Source organism: Saccoglossus kowalevskii, chromosome 6 (assembly GCF_978046115.1).
Source record: "Saccoglossus kowalevskii chromosome 6, keSacKowa6.1, whole genome shotgun sequence".
Classification (NCBI taxonomy): domain Eukaryota; kingdom Metazoa; phylum Hemichordata; class Enteropneusta; family Harrimaniidae; genus Saccoglossus; species Saccoglossus kowalevskii.
Genome location: NC_140646.1, coordinates 4,953,483 through 4,977,083, shown reverse-complemented (window position 1 = coordinate 4,977,083; position 23,601 = coordinate 4,953,483). Strand labels below are relative to the sequence as shown.

The following is a 23,601-nucleotide window of genomic DNA, read 5'->3' as shown; positions in this document are numbered from 1 at the left end:
TGGTCGTGTGTATCCGGTGGACTGCCACCTTTTTTTGTTGGCCATCATCAACTTGAATTAGTTCCACGTCATATTTTTCCGCCGATGTATAAATTACCGAGCGCATGATGTTTCAAATCATGGCACATGAAGACTGCTCTGTATTTGTTTGAAATTCAATTGCTATGTTAAACAAGCAAATTGTAATCCGTTCTTAGGATGTTTATACCAGTTGTTTTGTGGGATTAGCGGTACAGGGGGAAAGATAAGCATTCATCTACTCAGTGGACAGAGGGGGAGTTAATTACCCATGAGCACTTGGTGCAATCCAAGTGATTGAGCGGTTTCCCTTTAAATCTGTTCATATTAGTTACCTTATTTGCATAAGCTTTTCCATCAATATCTCAAGTACAAGTAATTATTAATTAATTTTTACCGTGTCTCCAATACTTTCAGCAGAGTTCTTTCTTTGATTTTTGTTTTGTTTTTTTCACCAGAATAAAATCAGATCTGGTGCTATTATTGTAAGTGGTGGTTTTGCAATGTTTGCAGGCATTTGCACATATGCTGGACAAGAAAGATTTTATCGTGAAATTCTTATGCCTACAGTGCGGACTGTTATGGATGCTGATAGAGCTCATGTCTTTGCAGTGAAAATGGCAGCATGTGGTCTTGTACCACGCAATAACTACACTGATCCATCATTGTTGGTGAGACATTAATTTTAAATAAATGTTCATTACATATATCATCAAAATTTAAAGATATTTTTTGTTTAATTTAATAGTCACTAACAGACTTCCCTTTGCCCATCAAATATTGTTTCCATTCTCTGTGATCACATCCAGTGTTCCTATTACCATGGTTACCCTCTATCAGTGGAACAATGAATGCAAGGTAAATATGGAAGAAATAAAGAAAGGTGTTTAATTGCTGAAAGTAAATTTATATTTTACCTGTCTGTATCAATACAAACAAGAATGAATAATGAATGCCTACCTTATTTGTCAAATTTGCATCTCATTATGTCAGGTTTCAACCAAAAAATAGAGACTATCAACTTTGTCTGTGAGTCCAACTACAATTACTACAAAAAAGGTCAATTCTTTTGTTACAATGTGTGTCTCAGTTGACATTTAAAACAATGAAATTAGCATATTGCCAACGTTGCGGTGATCATAAAAAAGTAGCATGAAAAGGTAGTGCACATTTTGTGGGTCACTGATTCAGCATGATTCGGTTGTGTACAGTCAAAATTAACAAATAAATGTTATAAAAACTAGGACAAGGTGTTGGTACAGAGAAAACATTTGAACAGTTTAGTCAGATGGATTGAATTGCAGCTAGTATATTATCAGTTTACGATAAATCATGAGAAATGATGGTAAGGTAGAAATGGTTGTATCTTAGTTGTTTAGTAAATATCAAAGAATATAGAATTCATTTCTCATGGTAGCACTTTCTAGCATCTCTGTTTATAAATACTAAATGCAAGTAAGTAAGTCTGGTTTGTGTCCTCAATGATTCCCAAACGTATATATTACATGCGTTTTGAATATAGTGATAATCTTGTGCTATTCCTTTTACATAATCCAACTTTTCTATGTTTTCATTGCACTCTTTGATACCATTGGTTAAAAGCACTGAGATCTTCGTCATATATACAGCACAGCACAGCATAGACAATAATATATATTTTTTTTATAGAGTACTAAACTATGGAATATGAAGTTCAGTAATCCGATTGGTTTAGCAGCAGGTTTTGACAAGAATGCTGAAGCAATAAATGGTCTTCACAAAATGGGATTTGGATTTGTTGAAGTTGGTAGCATTACCCCGGAACCACAACCTGGCAACCCCAAACCAAGAGTTTTTCGTTTAGTGCAAGAGTGTGCCATTATTAACAGGTATCAATGTTTTGTGTTGAAATCTTGTGTTTATGCGCAGACCCTCTGTCTATGGTCTGCAAATGAGATGCAATCCATTGCAATATTTGTAGTAGGTAAATAAACTATTAGAATTCAATTTAACCATGATTTAACAAAATTATTTATTTCAAAACAAGATGTTCTAAAAAACCACTAAACATAGAAAAAAGACATAGACAAAAATAGAAAAAAGTTTTGATACAATGTCCAGTGACATTTCAAATGATCGTTGATTTATAAATGCTACGATCACCTGAACATGACACCAGATACATAGCGATGACATGAGCATTCATTTACATATATTTAATTAGAAATTTGTGTGAAATTTTATTAATTTTGTGTCGAGACTCTATTACCATTATTACCACTAAATAGAACACACTGGCAATGACTCATTATTTTAGCTGTGAATTGGGAATTAACCTGAAAATTTCTGAAGCTACTTGCATTTATTCGTTTCATGTATGTTTTTCAAGGATTTAATTTCGTTTGCTATTTTCGACCTCCGACTCAATTGCTTTGTCATTTGGTTTGTAGGTACCTTGGGTGGACCTCTATCAGATTTGTTCATTTTGTGGTGATATCTTCAATTCTATTTGAAAAAAAAGATATTTGTGTCATTTTTGTTAAAAAAAGTTATTTGCTACTTCTTCTTGAGAACTACCAGCCCGATTGCTTTGATATTTGTGGTGTACATTATGTTTGTGAACAATTTGTTTGATGAAGTTATGTTGACTACATTTTTGTGGGTTAACTGCATTTTGTTCTTACGGGATTCCATGACTTGGCTATCGCAATGTCTTGTAGGACAGCAGAGCTATTTCAACCGTCATATGCATTATTATTTTGTTCTATTAGTGCTTTGGACCTTTTTAGCCTTCACAGACGAAGTCTGCTGAAGGCTTATAGATTGGGTTCAGTCCGTCCGTCTGTCCGTTCGTCCGTCCATCTGTCTTTTACCTCTTATAACTTTGATATGCTCTGTCCAATTTTTTTCCAAGTTGGTGCAAATGTCATTCTCAATGCCATACATATGCACGCCAATTATTTTTTTATTTGCTAAAGTTTCATTGTGTTTTTCTGAGATTTTCAACATTTTACGAGTACAAATGCCGAAATTTGCCGGAAAAACCCAAGTTTTAACGGCATCTCGCAAGAGAACTGTCATACCGTATTGCGCATGCGCCAGTCTAACCGCTGAGGAAATCGTCGTTGATTTCGTCTGAGGATATTGTATTCCGGGACTGTATCTTTCTTTGCACAAGGCTTATATAGATAAAATTCTATCTCAAAGGTAAGAAACTGTGCTTATGGTATTTATTATGAACTTTGATTTATCCTTTTGTGTCCTGACTTTAGTGAGAAACTAGTGATCGCACAGTGTCACACTTTGCCAGAAAAACAGTCCTGCTATTAGTTTAAGAACTGGTTATGAAACATGTAAATCGAAAGTTTATCTCGTAATTTAGGAGGCTTGGGAATAACGTTTGGCATATAAAATACTGGAATAATAAAAACATAAAAGTTTAGAACACGCTGATCGTGATTCTGCTATGTACGATTGCTATTTCCGGTGCATTAGTTTCGTGACAATATATTAGACTAGAATTATCGAGAAAACACAAGTCAAGTTCGGCTAACCGTGACTGCTTGAAAGCAATGATGAAATTGAAAAGTACTGTAATTCAATATTAATGAATCTATCATCACTTTTAAATTACCTTTGAAGTAAATATGATACCCGAGTGCGTTACTACACTCGTAACCGGCACAGGCGCTCGGAACGTTTCCTGGATAATTAAAAATGGCCTAAAGTGGGATCGGCATAGTTAGTCAGTCGCCGGTAAATTCCCCTACTACTCATATAATAACACAAGGTAGGAAAGCGTTGACACCATGACATCGAAACTTCCCGAAAATAACACGATTTTCCAAATTATATTTCGATCCGCTTCACACAACTCAAGTATGATATCGGTAGAAACTATCGATCGACTTATATTACCTTTATTCAAACTAAAACGGGTTAAATCCTGTGAAAATCGAAACACCAGAGCAATATGAATCAACCCATCTACGCGGATATTTTGAAGCTGCCCAGAGTTTATTATATTATAGTAAAATTTTATTTGACGTATGGTATGTTTATGTTTGCGTTATTATTATGAATGCAACGCATTATCAAGTCGGCGATATTGAAATATTCACAGACCCAATACCCCGGGTCAGTGCCCTAACAATAGTGGAAAAAAAAGTAATTATCATGAAAGCAATACATAACGAAGTACAGAGCCGGTACAATATTGTAAACAAATTTGCTTGATTAGAAAAGCAGTGCACTAAGTAAACGACGTTCAAGTTGATATATTCAAGCCAGTACAGAGTTGCATACAAGTTGCGTAATTACAGTACCTTCGGATATAATAACAATTTTACTAGTTTGACGCGCGGGGCACGGAAAAAAAAAAGGTTGCTAAGGTAACGCGCCAGTTCAGCGCGTGATTTGGGGTCAAAATTCGGTCAACACACACTTGATGTCAGCATTGCCGCGCAACAAGTTTTGCAAAAAAGTACCAAAATGATGTCGCTGATCACTCAGTTGTCGCAGCGTGTGTTGTGTCATGTCCATGATGCACTCCGTTTCGACTTTGGCTTGCTTTTCCTTCTTAGTGATGCGACCTCTCACCAATGTATTAAAACACTTTGAATTTATACTTTGCATGATTATATTTGGTCAACGCGAAACATTATTTTTTCTGAACATTTTCTGAGACCATTTTTATCAACGCAGGGTTATTTTTCCCGACAAGATGGGCTTCGTTAAATCTGCCATATTAAACATCGCCCGGGCGATGCCTAGAAAAATAAAAAAAAGCCAGTGCAGCCAGACGGCTACTTTGTAGCACGTGTTCATTGTTTGTTTGTGTACAGAGTGACCTTTGCCATTTCACTGTTTCATTTCAAGTGTAACATGGTGCGTGGTTCTTGACGCAGTGCATGTTCTCTGCCCGACTATACGCCATGAATGTCGCTAGCCACGAGTCTCAGAGGCACTAAAAAACATCCTGTAATCGTGTTCATTAGAAAACAAAACAAATCACTAATAAATTTATGAAAACAGCTCCATTTTTAAATTGATCAAAAGGTACTCTTTTAATTCGCGCACCAAAAACCAATAATTTCCGTTTTGACGCTATGAATTTGTGCACGTGAAAAAATAATTATTTTTACTACCGCGAATTAATCGAGTTTTTACGGTAGTTCATCCTAGACTTTGGTAGAACATGTTTAAAATAGTACAGTGTGAACTGCAATTTCTTTCTGGCTGGTATAAATTTATTAAGTAATATTTTTTCGTACTAAAAAGACTCAAATATCTTTTTTAATTAAATCTAACAGGCAATGGGAGCACATATGCTACAACCTCTGCTTACTTTGGACTAAATGTTCTTTTTTTTTTTCAGGTGCAGAGCCAGATTTTTTTTCTCAGAAAGCAAAGCCACTGGAACTGCATGTATTACAAAAACATACCGGTACTATTCACTGCGTGTCTGACAATTGTATAAAGTTTCGGAGGTCCTCTTTTTTTACTTTGAGAAGTTCTGTCAACCAAAGCATAAATATGTGTTTCTCTGTACATAAAATTTCACACGATTTGTTAATACATGTATTAATGTATGATAATAAAAACTTGATAATATTTTTCTGAATTTTTGCACTTTATTTGTATCATTGTCGTATGAGAAGTAATCTTGTCCTTATTAGAGATATTGAAACTAATCCAGGGCCACAAACTACATGTAGTTTATCCAAACAGACACAACACTGACTCTACATATTTGCAGATCTGATTTGTATATTTTCTTGTCATTTTACCTGTTGTACTGGTTTGGTGCTATCACAGTCCCTCTATCACCGGTCTCGAAACGGCCGCTGTCCTATTGTCCTATTGCGCGTAGCGGGTAAATAAACCATTGACACCTATACGTAATCTGCAGTTGATGCAACTTGTCAGGGGTCATCTTCAAGTTGACCCGCATATCATTACCATTAATGATTTACCCGACATGCTTTGCGAAAAAAAATTGTGCGGTTGCGCAGAAGTTTTCAGAACCAGAATCAAAACATTGGAAGTCGATTTTTGAGCAGCATGTCGTGGAAGTACGGAAATGATTTTGTTGGCTTCGAGGACGAAGATATCGAATGGGATTTTGTGATGGGACAGGAAGACTTTTTCCCCTCTAATGCTGCCGATGTTCCAGACGATATGAAAGTACATGTACGCGAATCTGCTAAACGGAGAAATTTCGTCTACGTCTGCCCGACTTGCGACAAGCAGTACAAGAGTTTAAGTGGCTTCAAGGGGCACATGAAAAATGTTCATGATACAAACGTCAAAGGTATGTCCGTTACTATTGCTGTATGATCGAGGGGAATTAGTAAATGTTTGGTCTAAATGTTGTTCGAATTTTTTTTTCATATTTTTAGCACAGTTGCATCAGGCAGCTGGTTGCATCTCCAACGATTATTAGTCTGAGATTGCATGTACTTCCGTTTCACGGCGCTCCTGTGACAATATCTTGGGCAAGGAGGAGGCAATAAATTTGAGTACAATAATTATACGAAAAAGAGCCTATTGCTTTTTATTTGGGTCGGCAGACTCGCCGTGTATGAATCAAACTGGGCAGACACGATAACATGAAGTCGACATCACTACCAACTTGTCGCCTCTTGTGAAAGTGTGAATGAGTATTGTTGACCGAAAATCCTCATGATGTCTTGACGAATATGAAAATATGAATGATTTATTATGAATATATTTATTTATAAGTTTTAGTTTCTATCTATGGTAATCTGTATACTTCATGGTTATATTACATTGTTTTCAGTTCCTGAACACTAGCAAACTGGCAATATACAATCTGTGAAAAGAAGGTCCAGTGAAGAACACAGCAGATCAGGTAGACATTTTTTTTATTACAGGTTTAATCTCCATAGAGCCACATTATAATTTTTTTTAAGATAGGCTCAAAGAATTTTTTTGTGGGCCTGATTATTTTTTTTAGATAAGCTTAATAAATATTTTTTTCAACTCAAATGTACTGAATATGAATTATTACTAGCCATCTAGTATCCATGAAGGAAGAGCATTGTAATATCCTAAAATAAAAATATAGTAATTTAAAAAATGCAATTACCATGTGCAATAATTAAGTTTTTCCGTTTCAGGTTTTACCAGACCCAGCAGTGTATAACAAATTGTTGTTGCAAAGGCCTTACACCACAAGATGGTTTGGCATGCTTTTTTTAATATGTGGGTAGACAGAAAAACCACAGATGACATAATTAATGTATTTATGGATTTTCGGCCCAGTGACACAGATATAGATGAACTGTTCAGAACATGCATTTTTAACTTTGCAGTGTTGGCAAGAACCCGAAGGGACACCATGGACTACCAGTCTGAAACAGTTGAAGCAGCAAGCACAAGTGAACTAAGTATTGAGGAAGAGCAGGCACTCAGATATTTTGCTGATTACATTCCCTACAACTTAAAGAAAATGGCAATGAAAGCACAAAAGCAAAATTAATTAAAATTTGTATTTATTTATTTATAACTTATTTACATCTAACAATAAATACAAAAAACAGCAATATATTAGTATATCTTGTTTTTTTACTATTTTACATTGTTTTCAAAAACAGAAATACTAACACTTCTGTTTGGAAAGAGAAGAGGAGGAGTATCATCTACTATATGCTGTAAGGGCCTTCTCTTGTGTCTCCCTGTATTGCCTGTGATGCACTGCATGTGATAAGATTTTTGAAGTCTGATGACATTCTCTTGATACCCAAAAGCCATAACTGTTGGGTGGTTATTTGCTCCTCCTCCTCTGTGCCGATGCTTACTGAAGTGGGCTTGTAGTGGGTCTTGACGGAACCTCTCACTCAATATAAAATCCACTCCATGGTTTAGTAGTTATTTAGATACTTCTACAAAAGAATGCACTGGGAAAAACAAAACAAAAATAACTCGTAAGATAAATTTTAAATTACTAGCATATTACCAATTTCTGGAAAACTTTACAGTGAATAACAATTTCACATAAAATAAAAATAAGTGCGACTCAACTCACCAGTCATTTTCAATTCATCAACCGTTTGTTTACTAAGACACATAGCATTTCCAGCACTTTGAGAATATAATAACTTCCACATTTAATTCTTACATGTTGCATTGTAGCATCATTAGCAATGGTAACATGCGATTGTGAAAAGTCATCACATTCACTGGACTTTTTTTTCAAATTGCTTGTAGTAACTCTTGGGCCTCCGAAAACTGTTCTTCTTACGAGGCATGGTTGTTAAGAGCTTGTATGGCTTCAACAGCTGCACGTTCTCGTCTGACAATATAAAAATAAAATAAAAATGTAAACAAAGATATTTTACCGAATATAACGAAACAGCAGATACCCAAATATACCTTAACCCCACAACTCATTTGTTAATCTTCATAACAACCAGTATTGGGTATTATTATCTACACCGGATTTGTATTATTCTCAAAAAAGGAACCGAAACGAGAAACTCTCGTTGATGTATTTACGCACAGTTCTGTATCTAAAATGGCGTCGAGTTGAACCACGAGTTTCGAAAAACACACACAGAAAATCTATTTTTCGGGACACAAAAAAAATGTTGGCAGCACAGAACATCTTTTACCGTGAATGGCACCTTCAACAGCACATAAAATAGTGAATTTAGTGATCATAACGTAAGAATATCTGATTTAAAAAACACGACCCATTATCGCAACAATCGACTATTCTCAAGATGTTTGGTCGTATGTGAATAACCAAGATCACACAGTTTTCAAGAATTCGACAAAAAATAATACGATATAAACACTCCCACTCGAAGCAAATACACTTCCACCCGCCAAAACGATGCGAGTTGAAGATTTTGCTAGCATATCAAGCGAGAAAAGGGAACCGAAAAACTACCGACATGTTTTGAGCGATGAACTTTTTGACAAAATGGAGGTCAGAAAATCGAGGTCAAATTTTCAAGATCGAAAAAACTACGAAATATTCGAAATGAAAGAATGGATAATAACTCACCTGTTAACTAATGGTATTTCGCTTCGGTAATAACAAAAAGTTGTTAAATATATGAAATTTTACAGCTAAGAGCAAGGAATAAAATACGGAGCCCTCGATCATACGTTGTCCAAAATGGAAAGCGACGCTATACTGTCACGTGACTATGCGACGCCAACAACCGCTACACGCACTCACTGGATGTTTATTGCTAATCCCCCCTAAGACAATAGGCGTTTCGAGACCGGTGATAGAGGGACTGTGGTGCTATCTACAAATTTCTACATTCAGTCACAGGATATTCAACTTTTATTCAACTAATCTTTACATTTCAATGAAAATTGGTACATAGATGCTTGATGACTATTCACAGACCTGATTAGTTTTGGGTTGAAATCCATGCATATTGATAACCTATTTGTTTCTCAAGTACCATTCAACAGATTTTGAAGAAACGTGGTACATGGATGCCCTGAGATAATGCGCAAACATAATTAGTTTTGGGTTGAAATCAATGTGATATAAGAACTGTTGAAGATAGGGACATGCAACTTGTGCTATAATTTTGTCTGACAAGATATATGACCAAAATATCAAGTCATCATATATTTATAATTAAGCAAGAGCTACTTGGAACTTTCCTGATCATTGCTTGCAGTTATAGTTATAATGGTGCATTTGGTGTAATAGAAGAACAGGAGTTATTTCCAAGCTTTCTTTGATTTAGGTATGGTTTTAACAGTCATGGACATGATGCAGCATTGCAGAGGTTGAATAAATGGAGAAAAGAAAAAAAAGGTTAGATATTTAGTTTTGCAAATAAAAAGAAACTCAAGCAGGTGACAAATTATTCTGGCTCAGGCAAAACGGGTATTTACCAGAAACGTTAATGTGCCTGTGCAATGCCCACCCTCACGTTTCCCATTTTTAGATCTGTGTCACACTGAAATGGGCAGTTATTGATTTTTTTGCTGAAAATGATTACCGGTACTCGTATCCAAGTAAATTTGGGATATTTCTCATGTTGCAGTCAAGCCCACCTAACCTGAAACGGTCGACCGTGTCCGGATTTCTGACTCTCGCCGAAAGTGCGCCACCAAATGACATAATGTGATAGGAAGTCATACCCCTGAGCCGTAATAACACTGGTCATTCAGTATACTTTTTAAACAATATACATTTTTCGGTCGACGTTTTTTCTTTTTTTTTTTGTCTATTTTATTTTTTTGGAGAGAGAGTTTTTAGATGTTGTGTTGTGGGCAGTTGCAGTAAAACGTATAGTCATAGTGTATGTATTCACACATTTCTAATCGATCCGAAGGTTCGACATCAGTGGACGAAAGCCACTTAACCTCAGATTCTTTTTTTATTTGGATAAACTGTCCTCGTCCATGAAAAAAAACAACTAGGTTTAAAGAGAAACGCCGACAACGTAAACCTGGTGCAACACTTTTAAAAGAAATAGATTTCTACCAGCCCATGATCACCGAGGCGGATTTCAGAAGAGAGAGAGACGTCCGGCAAGTGTTTCAAATGAGTTGACTTTTTTTGCGATCCTGATTATCGTTTTATAGAGACCATTTAGTCCCTGTTAAGTAAAAGGTAGCAATAATTTTGACAGTGACACGAAAACGAAGCGTCGGACAAACAGGAAATTACACAGTCCTTACACACTGCTAATTGTTTTCATTTTCGAAAGCTAAAAGTTTCTCAATTGTTTGGTGATTGGTGTTGAATGTCGATTTCACACCTCTGTTCTTTTTTTACCTCCATGCTTGCAGCTTGATCTGCGTAATAATAATATGAAATAAGAATCCGGGCTTGGTCAATGTGTTTCCACCAAACACAGTCCCTGTTGTGGAGGGACTGTGCACCAAATGAAGTTTTAATATGATGTTATAATTATGACAATCATGCCATAGATCACGCTAACTCGAATCCACTCTGAATTTATCTGTATGTGTGTCGATCTCAATTATTTTTGTTATCCAATTAAACGCCGCTTTTAACGCACTTGCCCTTGTCGTGACCCGACGCGTTCACCCATTTCAACAAAATGTCAATTTATTTTCACGCGGCTGTCATTTATTTAGTAACTGTGATTTGTCGTTTTTTTAATTATTTTATAGTGATCACTACATTTTATAGTCTAATGTTTAGAATGTCAAAATATGTTCTTTTTTATTTTAATTTTGAAAGTTTTACTCAGACGATCGATGAAATAAAACAGTGTAGTGACGTGCCTAGTAACCTGCTAAATAACAAGATCATTCCGACGTCAAATTCTATTTTGTCCAGCGACAGTGTACAAACGTGCGCCGGTGTCGATGACGATCGTGGTGACCAGCTACACCGGAACGAACATATTTCGCATCTAACTCAACCCCATGCAACAAAAATTGATACTATGTGTTTATTATGATCCATTCTTCCTCGACGAACAAGTACATAAGTGACAATTCATTCAAAGACGAGAAAACTGCACAAGAAATTTGCCTTATTTACACGTATCGGCAATGCAAGCTGCCATGCGACTTCCCCTTCTGACGTCACAAGGGAAATTTCTGTATGCAAATGAGAAGCTTATGAGGAGCCTCGTTTTAAAATACACAAAAATAAAGTTGCCGTAGGCTGAGTTTAAAACACATTTTTTCACTTAAAAAAAATAATTCATGCTTAGAAACATAAAAATTAATAATATTTATGTATCAATGGATAATTTTAGGCGTGAAAATATCAGCCATTTCACAGGCACTTTAAATAAATAAGAATACACAAACAGGGCTCAAAATTAAAAAGTTTTTAGGAGCCCAAGTGATCTACCAATAGTAGTAGCTGGACAAGATTGTTGGGTATTGCAAATTGGTTTAGTCCTTGAACTCATGAAAACACTATTGAATACATGGAAATGAACAACTCACACTATGTAATATAAACATAATATCAATGGAAGGGTTTACAGTCTCATTAAAAATATGTACTCTAATACTAAAGCACATATAAAAATATCAAATTTAATTACCCAGAGTTGTGATGTTACAAAAGGGGTGAAACAAGGCTGTGTGATTAGTCCAACATTATTTAATATTTTCATTAATGATTTTAAAGACCGCCTTGACAAAACAAACACAGAACCACCAACATTGAATAATACACCAGTAAATTCATTAATATATGCAGATGGACTTCAGCAAGCTTTGAATGAACTTGAACAATATTGGCAACTTAAAATAAACATATTTAAAACTGAAATTGTTATTTTCAATAAATCACCACTGCAACAAAGATACTTTTTTACTATTGGCAACCATTGCATTAAATGTAATAAACAGTATATTTATTTAGGGATTATTTTCAGTTCAAATGGTAATTTCAATGAGGCAACAGCCAATATAGCAGAGAAAGCTGGAAAAGCACTTTTTGCTATGAACAAAATACTATGGGATAATAAAAATATTAAACTTTCTTTACATTTATTTAACGTTTTTATAAAACCCATCCTTCTATATGGATCAGAGGTATGGGGACAAAGTTTCATCAACAACAACAAATGGAGAAAAAAACATGATAGAAAAAAATCATTTTAAGTTTTGTAAGCAAATCTTGCAGATTAACAGGACCTCATGTAATCTAGCAGCAAGAGCAGAAGTAGGGCAATATCCTCTTTTAATTGACATCAAAAAACAAATAATAAAATATTGGCTGCATATCGTAGAATTACCAGATGATAATCTAACTAAACAAGCATTCTATGAACAGAAAAAGTCATCTATATCAAATAGTTGGTTCATTAATCTTAAAACCATATTACAGGTAGCATCATTAGATTTTCTTCTGAAAAGAAAAATCCTCAAAACACAATCAAATTTACAAAGCAGATATGTGAACAAGTGGAGAACTGCTATATCAAATGAAAATTCTAAATTCAGAACATATTCAAAATTTAAAACAAAGTACAATTTGGAGCCTTATTTACTTAATTTGAATGGTGAAAATAGGAAAATGTTCACTAAATTCAGGGTTAGCGATCATACATAGAAATGAACAACTCACACTTTGTAGAACAACCATACATAGAAATGAACAACTCACACTATGTAGGACAACCATACATAGAAATGAACAACTCACACTATGTAAGACAACCATAGATACAAATGAACAACTCACACTATGTAGGACAACCATACATAGAAATGAACAACTCACACTATGTCGGAAAACCATACATAGAAATGAACAACTCACACTATGTAGGACAACCATACATAGAAATGAACAACTCACACTATGTAGGACAACCATAGATACAAATGAACAACTCACACTATGTAGGAAAACCATACATAGAAATGAACAACTCACACTATGTAGGACAACCATACATAGAAATGAACAACTCACACTATGTAGGACAACCATACATAGAAATGAACAACTCACACTATGTAGGACAACCATACATAGAAATGAACAACTCACACTATGTAGGACAACCATACATAGAAATGAACAACTCACACTATGTAGAACAACCATATATATAAATGAACAACTCACACTATGTAGAACAACCATACATAGAAATGAAGAACTCACACTATGTAGGAAAACCATACATAGAAATGAACAACTCACACTATGTAGGACAACCATACATAGAAATGAACAACTCACACTATGTAGGAAAACCATACATAGAAATGAACAACTCACACTATGTAGGAAAACCATACATAGAAATGAACAACTCACACTATGTAGGACAACCATACATAGAAATGAACAACTCACACTATGTAGGAAAACCATACATAGAAATGAACAACTCACACTATGTAGGAAAACCATACATAGAAATGAACAACTCACACTACATGTATGTAGGACAACCATACATAGAAATGAACAACTCACACTATGTAAGACAACCATATATAGAAATGAACAACTCACACTATGTAGGACAACCATACATAGAAATGAACAACTCACACTATGTAGAACAACCATACATAGAAATGAACAACTCACACTATGTAGGAAAACCATACATAGAAATGAACAACTCACACTATGTAGGACAAGCATACATGGAAATGAACAACTCACACTATGTAGAACAACCATACATAGAAATGAACAACTCACACTATGTAGGAAAACCATACATAGAAATGAACAACTCACACTATGTAGGACAACCATACATAGAAATGAACAACTCACACTATGTAGGACAACCATATATAGAAATGAACAACTCACACTATGTAGAACAACCATACATAGAAATGAACAACTCACACTATGTAGAACAACCATACATAGAAATGAACAACTCACACTATGTAGGAAAACCATACATAGAAATGAACAACTCACACTGTGTAGGACAACCATACATAGAAATGAACAACTCACACTATGTAGGACATCCATACATAGAAATGAACAACTCACACTATGTAGGACAACCATAGATACAAATGAACAACTCACACTATGTAGGACAACCATACATAGAAATGAACAACTCACACTATGTAGGACAACCATAGATACAAATGAACAACTCACACTATGTAGAACAACCATACATAGAAATGAACAACTCACACTATGTAGGACAACCATAGATACAAAAGAACAACTCACACTATGTAGGACAACCATACATAGAAATGAACAACTCACACTATGTAGGACAACCATAGATACAAATGAACAACTCACACTATGTAGGACAACCATACATAGAAATGAACAACTCACACTATGTAGGAAAACCATACATAGAAATGAACTACTCACACTATGTAGGACAACCATACATAGAAATGAACAACTCACACTATGTAGGACAACCACACATAGAAATGAACAACTCACACTATGTAGGAAAAACACACATAGAAATGAACAACTCACACTATGTAGGACAACCATACATAGAAATGAACAACTCACACTATGTAGGACAACCATACATAGAAATGAACAACTCACACTATGTAGGACAACCATACATAGAAATGAACAACTCACACTATGTAGGACAACCATAGATACAAATGAACAACTCACACTATGTAGGACAACCATACATAGAAATGAACAACTCACACTATGTAGGACAACCATACATAGATATGAACAACTCACACTATGTAGGACAACCATACATAGAAATGAACAACTCACACTATGTAGGACAACCATAGATACAAATGAACAACTCACACTATGTAGGACAACCATACATAGAAATGAACAACTCACACTATGTAGGACAACCATACATAGAAATGAACAACTCACACTATGTAGGACAACCATAGATACAAATGAACAACTCACACTATGTAGGACAACCATAGATACAAATGAACAACTCACACTATGTAGGACAACCATACATAGAAATGAACAACTCACACTATGTAGGAAAACCATATATAGAAATGAACAACTCGCACTATGTAGGAAAACTATACATAGAAATGAACAACTCACACTATGTAGGACAACCATACATAGAAATGAACAACTCACACTATGTAGGACAACCATAGATACAAATGAACAACTCACACTATGTAGGAAAACCATACATAGAAATGAACAACTCACACTATGTAGGACAACCATACATAGAAATGAACAACTCACACTATGTAGGACAACCATACATAGAAATGAACAACTCACACTATGTAGGAAAACCATACATAGAAATGAACAGCTCACACTATGTAGAACAACCATATATAGAAATGAACAACTCACACTATGTAGGACAACCATACATAGAAATGAACAACTCACGCTATGTAGAACAACCATATATAGAAATGAACAACTCACACTATGTAGAACAACCATACATAGAGATGAACAACTCACACTATGTAGGAAAACCATACATAGAAATGAACAACTCGCACTATGTAGGACAACCATACGTAGAAATGAACAACTCACACTATGTAGGAAAACCATACATAGAAATGAACAACTCACACTATGTAGGAAAACCATACATAGAAAAGAACAACTCACACTATGTAGAACAACCATATATAGAAATGAACAACTCACACTATGTAGAACAACCATATATAGAAATGAACAACTCACACTATGTAGGACAACCATACATAGAAATGAACAACTCACACTATGTAGGACAACCATACATAGAAATGAACAACTCACACTATGTAGGAAAACCATACATAGAAATGAACAGCTCACACTATGTAGAACAACCATATATAGAAATGAACAACTCACACTATGTAGAACAACCATATATAGAAATGAACAACTCACACTATGTAGGACAACCATACATAGAAATGAACAACTCACACTATGTAGAACAACCATACATAAAAATGAACAACTCACACTATGTAGGAAAACCATACATAGAAATGAACAACTCACACTGTGTAGAACAACCATATATAGAAATAAACAACTCACACTATGTAGGACAACCATACATAGAAATGAACAACTCACACTATTTAGGACAACCATACATAGAAATGAACAACTCACACTATGTAGAACAACCATACATAGAAATGAACAACTCACACTATGTAGGAAAACCATACATAGAAATGAACAACTCACACTATGTAGGAAAACCATACATAGAAATGAACAACTCACACTATGTAGGAAAACCATACATAGAAATGAACAACTCACACTATGTAGGAAAACCATATATAGAAATGAACAACTCACACTATGTAGGACAACCATACATAGAAATGAACAACTCACACTATGTAGGACAACCATACATAGAAATGAACAACTCACACTATGTAGGAAAACCATACATAGAAATGAACAACTTACACTATGTAGAACAACCATATATAGAAATGAACAACTTACACTATGTAGGAAAACCATACATAGAAATGAACAACTCACACTATGTAGGAAAACAATACATAGAAATGAACAACTCACACTATGTAGGACAACCATACATAGAAATGAACAACTCACACTATGTAGGACAACCATAGATACAAATGAACAACTCACACTCTGTAGGACAACCATACATAGAAATGAACAACTCACACTATGTAGGAAAACCATACATAGAAATGAACAACTCACACTATGTAGAACAACCATATATAGAAATGAACAACTCACACTATGTAGGACAACCATACATAGAAATGAACAACTCACACTATGTAGGACAACCATACATAGAAATGAACAACTCACACTATGTAGGAAAACCATACATAGAAATGAACAGCTCGCACTATGTAGAACAACCATATATAGAAATGAACAACTCACACTATGTAGAACAACCATATATAGAAATGAACAACTCACACTATGTAGGACAACCATACATAGAAATGAACAACTCACACTATGTAGAACAACCATACATAAAAATGAACAACTCACACTATGTAGGAAAACCATACATAGAAATGAACAACTCACACTGTGTAGAACAACCATATATAGAAATGAACAACTCACACTATGTAGGACAACCATACATAGAAATGAACAACTCACACTATTTAGGACAACCATACATAGAAATGAACAACTCACACTATGTAGAACAACCATACATAGAAATGAACAACTCACACTATGTAGGAAAACCATACATAGAAATGAACAACTCACACTATGTAGGAAAACCATACATAGAAATGAACAACTCACACTATGTAGGAAAACCATACATAGAAATGAACAACTCACACTATGTAGGAAAACCATATATAGAAATGAACAACTCACACTATGTAGGACAACCATACATAGAAATGAACAACTCACACTATGTAGGACAACCATACATAGAAATGAACAACTCACACTATGTAGGTAAACCATACATAGAAATGAACAACTTACACTATGTAGAACAACCATATATAGAAATGAACAACTTACACTATGTAGGAAAACCATACATAGAAATGAACAACTCACACTATGTAGGAAAACAATACATAGAAATGAACAACTCACACTATGTAGGACAACCATACATAGAAATGAACAACTCACACTATGTAGGACAACCATAGATACAAATGAACAACTCACACTCTGTAGGACAACCATACATAGAAATGAACAATTCACACTATGTAGGAAAACCATACATAGAAATGAACAACTCACACTATGTAGGACAACCATATATAGAAATGAACAACTCACACTATGTAGGACAACCATACTATGTAGGAAAACCATACATAGAAATGAACAACTCACACTATGTAGGAAAACCATACATAGAAATGAACAACTCACACTATGTAGGACAACCATATATAGAAATGAACAACTCACACTATGTAGAACAACCATACATAGAAATGAACAACTCACACTATGTAGAACAACCATACATAGAAATGAACAACTCACACTATGTAGGAAAACCATACATAGAAATGAACAACTCACACTATGTAGGAAAACCATACATAGAAATGAACAACTCACACTATGTAGGAAAACCATACATAGAAATGAACAACTCACACTATGTAGAACAACCATACATAGAAATGAACAACTCACACTATGTAGGAAAACCATACATAGAAATGAACAACTCACACTATGTAGAACAACCATATATAGAAATGAACAACTCACACTATGTAGGAAAACCATACATAGAAATGAACAACTCACACTATGTAGGAAAACCATACATAGAAATGAACAACTCACACTATGTAGAACAACCATACATAGAAATGAACAACTCACACTATGTAGGAAAACCATACATAGAAATGAACAACTCACACTATGTAGAACAACCATACATAGAAATGAACAACTCACACTATGTAGGACAACCATATATAGAAATGAACAACTCACACTATGTAGGAAAACCATACATAGAAATGAACAACTCACACTATGTAGGAAAACCATACATGGAAATGAACAACTCACACTATGTAGGAAAACCATACATAGAAATGAACAACTCACACTATGTAGAACAACCATACATAGAAATGAACAACTCACACTATGTAGGAAAACCATACATAGAAATGAACAACTCACACTATGTAGAACAACCATACATAGAAATGAACAACTCACACTATGTAGGACAACCATATATAGAAATGAACAACTCACACTATGTAGGAAAACCATACATAGAAATGAACAACTCACACTATGTAGGAAAACCATACATGGAAATGAACAACTCACACTATGTAGGAAAACCATACATAGAAATGAACAACTCACACTATGTAGAACAACCATATATAGAAATGAACAACTCACACTATGTTGGACAACCATATATAGAAATGAACAACTCACACTATGTAGGACAACCATACATAGAAATGAACAACTCACACTATGTAGGAAAACCATATACAGAAATGAACAACTCACACTATGTAGGAAAACCATACATAGAAATGAACAACTCACACTATGTAGGACAACCATACATAGAAATGAACAACTCACACTATGTTGGACAACCATAGATACAAATGAACAACTCACACTATGTTGGACAAACATACATTGTTATTTTCAAATTGGTATTTCAGTGGAAAGACATTTCTTTTTATTCATAATCTCTTTCAATATAGATGATGGAGGGTGCATTATGTTCAAGCAGTTGTTGTGATTTTTAATGATTTTTGAAATGTGCCACATTAACTACATCATACTTTGAAGCTATTTCATTCGTAATTACCCTGGATTTGAGACCTCTTTGAACCGATCTAGAGAGGGCAGTGTTCACTCTTCCATAGCAGTAAGACTGCGCAAAAGTGATTTATTGTTTGACATCAATGCACTCTTGGGATTTAAAGATAACAGTTATCCTGGTTTCTCATAAAATTAGTTTGAACACCGTTTCTGTGTTATTTATTCTTTGGATAGTATCAAATGGATTTCTTGGTGTAAATCTTGGCAAGAATAAAACCTCACCTGATGCTGTGGGAGATTATGTGAAAGGAGTGAAGACACTAGGTGAAACAGCGGACTATCTAGTAATCAATATTTCTAGTCCCAATACTGCAGGCCTTAGAGCCATGCAAGGGAGGGAACAGCTACAAGAACTTGTATGCAAGGTATATGTACAAAATGCTCTTCAATTTAAAATAGCATTGCAGTTTTAAAAAACTTTTTCAACGTTCACTATCCTAAAAAGCTTACTATGGAGATTTGCTATATGTAATACCAGTGTTGTATCATGTCTCACTCACCTTTGCTATACGTAATACCAGTGTTGTATCTTGTCTCACTCACCTTTGCTATACGTAATACCAGTGTTGTATCTTGTCTCACTCACCTTTGCTCTACGTAATACCAGTGTTGTATCTTGTCTCACTCACTTTTGCTATACGTAATACCAGTGTTGTATCTTGTTTCACTCACATTTGCTATACGTAATACCAGTGTTGTATTTTGTCTCACTCACCTTTGCTATACGTAATACCAGTGTTGTATCTTGTCTCGCTCACCTTTGCTATACGTAATACCAGTGTTGTATCTTGTCTCACTCACCTTTGCTCTACGTAATACCAGTGTTGTATCATGTCTCACTCACCTTTGCTATACGTAATACCAGTGTTGTATCTTGTCTCACTCACCTTTGCTATACGTAATACCAGTGTTGTATCTTGTCTCACTCACCTTTGCTATACGTAATACCAGTGTTGTATCTTGTCTCACTCACCTTTGCTATACGTAATACCAGTGTTGTATCATGTCTCACTCACCTTTGCTATACGTAATACCAGTGTTGTATCATGTCTCACTCACCTTTGCTATACGTAATACCAGTGTTGTATCTTGTCTCACTCACCTTTGCTATACGTAATACCAGTGTTGTATCATGTCTCACTCACCTTTGCTATACGTAATACCAGTGTTGTATCATGTCTCACTCACCTTTGCTATACGTAATACCAGTGTTGTATCATGTCTCACTCACCTTTGCTATACGTAATACCAGTGTTGTATCTTGTCTCACTCACATTTGCTATACGTAATACCATTGTTGTATTTTGTCTCACTCACCTTTGCTATACGTAATACCAGTGTTGTATCTTGTCTCACTCACCTTTGCTATACGTAATACCAGTGTTGTATCTTGTCTCACTCACCTTTGCTATACGTAATACCAGTGTTGTATCTTGTCTCACTCACCTTTGCTCTACGTAATACCAGTGTTGTATCTTGTCTCACTCACCTTTGCTCTACGTAATACCAGTGTTGTTTCTTGTCTCACTCACCTTTGCTATACGTAATACCAGTGTTGTATCTTGTCTCACTCACCTTTGCTATACGTAATACCAATGTTGTATTTTGTCTCACTCACCTTTGCTATACGTAATACCAGTGTTGTATCTTGTCTCACTCACCTTTGCTTTACGTAATACCAGTGTTGTATCATGTCTCACTCACCTTTGCTATACGTAATACCAGTGTTGTATCTTGTCTCACTCACCTTTGCTCTACGTAATACCAGTGTTGTATCATGTCTCACTCACCTTTGCTATACGTAATACCAGTGTTGTATCTTGTCTCACTCACCTTTGCTATACGTAATACCAGTGTTGTATCTTGTCTCACTCACCTTTGCTATAAGTAATACCAGTGTTGTATCTTGTCTCACTCACCTTTGCTATACGTAATACCAGTGTTGTATCTTGTCTCACTCACCTTTGCTATACGTAATACCAGTGTTGTATCTTGTCTCACTCACCTTTGCTCTATGTAATACCAGTGTTGTATCTTGTCTCACTCACCTTTGCTATACGTAATACCAGTGTTGTATCTTGTCTCACTCGCCTTTGCTCTACGTAATACCAGTGTTGTATCTTGTCTCACTCACCTTTGCTATACGTAATACCAGTGTTGTATCATGTCTCACTCACCTTTGCTATACGTAATACCAGTGTTGTATCATGTCTCACTCACCTTTGCTCTACGTAATACCAGTGTTGTATCTTGTCTCACTCACCTTTGCTCTACGTAATACCAGTGTTGTATCTTGTCTCACTCACCTTTGCTATACGTAATACCAGTGTTGTATCATGTCTCACTCACCTTTGCTATACGTAATACCAGTGTTGTATCTTGTCTCACTCACCTTTGCTATACGTAATACCAGTGTTGTATTTTGTCTCACTCACCTTTGCTATACGTAATACCAGTGTTGTATCTTGTCTCACTCACCTTTGCTCTACGTAATACCAGTGTTGTATCATGTCTCACTCACCTTTGCTCTACGTAATACCAGTGTTGTATCTTGTCTCACTCACCTTTGCTATACGTAATACCAGTGTTGTATCTTGTCTCACTCACCTTTGCTATACGTGATACCAGTGTTGTATCTTGTCTCACTCACCTTTGCTATACGTAATACCAGTGTTGTATATTGTCTCACTCACCTTTGCTTTACATAATACCATGCAGTGTTGTATCTTGTCTCACTCACCTTTGCTTTACGTAATACCAGTGTTGTATCTTGTCTCACTCACCTTTGCTATTCGTAATACCAGTGTTGTATCTTGTCTCACTCACCTTTGCTATACGTAATACCAGTGTTGTATCTTGTCTCACTCACCTTTGCTCTACGTAATACCAGTGTTGTATCTTGTCTCACTCACCTTTGCTATACGTAATACCAGTGTTGTATCTTGTCTCACTCACCTTTGCTATACGTAATACCAGTGTTGTATCATGTCTCACTCACCTTTGCTATACGTAATACCAGTGTTGTATCTTGTCTCACTCACCTTTGCTATACGTAATACCAGTGTTGTATCTTGTCTCACTCACCTTTGCTATAAGTAATACCAGTGTTGTATCTTGTCTCACTCACCTTTGCTATACGTAATACCAGTGTTGTATCTTGTCTCACTCACCTTTGCTATACGTAATACCAGTGTTGTATCTTGTCTCACTCACCTTTGCTATACGTAATACCAGTGTTGTATCTTGTCTCACTCACCTTTGCTATACGTAATACCAGTGTTGTATCTTGTCTCACTCACCTTTGCTATACGTAATACCAGTGTTGTATCATGTCTCACTCACCTTTGCTCTACGTAATACCAGTGTTGTATCTTGTCTCACTCACCTTTGCTCTACGTAATACCAGTGTTGTATCTTGTCTCACTCACCTTTGCTATACGTAATACCAGTGTTGTATCTTGTCTCACTCACCTTTGCTATACGTAATACCAGTGTTGTATCTTGTCTCACTCACCTTTGCTATACGTAATACCAGTGTTGTATCATGTCTCACTCACCTTTGCTCTACGTAATACCAGTGTTGTATCTTGTCTCACTCACCTTTGCTCTACGTAATACCAGTGTTGTATCTTGTCTCACTCACCTTTGCTCTACGTAATACCAGTGTTGTATCATGTCTCATTCACCTTTGCTCTACGTAATACCAGTGTTGTATCATGTCTCACTCACCTTTGCTATACGTAATACCAGTGTTGTATCTTGTCTCACTCACCTTTGCTCTACGTAATACC

General features: G+C 35.5%; 1 protein-coding gene and 1 long non-coding RNA gene across 3 annotated transcripts in view; one reads left to right on the top strand and one right to left on the bottom strand.

Moving 5' to 3' along the window:
• Window positions 1–23,601, top strand: part of LOC100376471 (dihydroorotate dehydrogenase (quinone), mitochondrial-like) — a 41,782-nt gene that overhangs the window by 8,823 nt on the left and 9,358 nt on the right. The window contains exons 2-5 of one of the 2 annotated variants that reach the window (XM_085499979.1): window positions 477–689; window positions 1,687–1,886; window positions 9,738–9,808; window positions 19,985–20,175. In XM_085499979.1, the coding sequence (XP_085356105.1) occupies window positions 477–689; window positions 1,687–1,886; window positions 9,738–9,808; window positions 19,985–20,175 (675 nt within the window). The remainder of the gene's footprint in view (window positions 1–476; window positions 690–1,686; window positions 1,887–9,737; window positions 9,809–19,984; window positions 20,176–23,601) is intronic. The other variant, XM_085499980.1, reaches the window with a different exon arrangement.
• Window positions 7,570–9,167, bottom strand: LOC146741481 (uncharacterized). Its single transcript, XR_014929672.1, has 3 exons — window positions 9,032–9,167; window positions 8,048–8,314; window positions 7,570–7,919 (listed from the first exon to the last, which is right to left on the bottom strand). It is a non-coding gene; the product is annotated as an uncharacterized LOC146741481 (long non-coding RNA).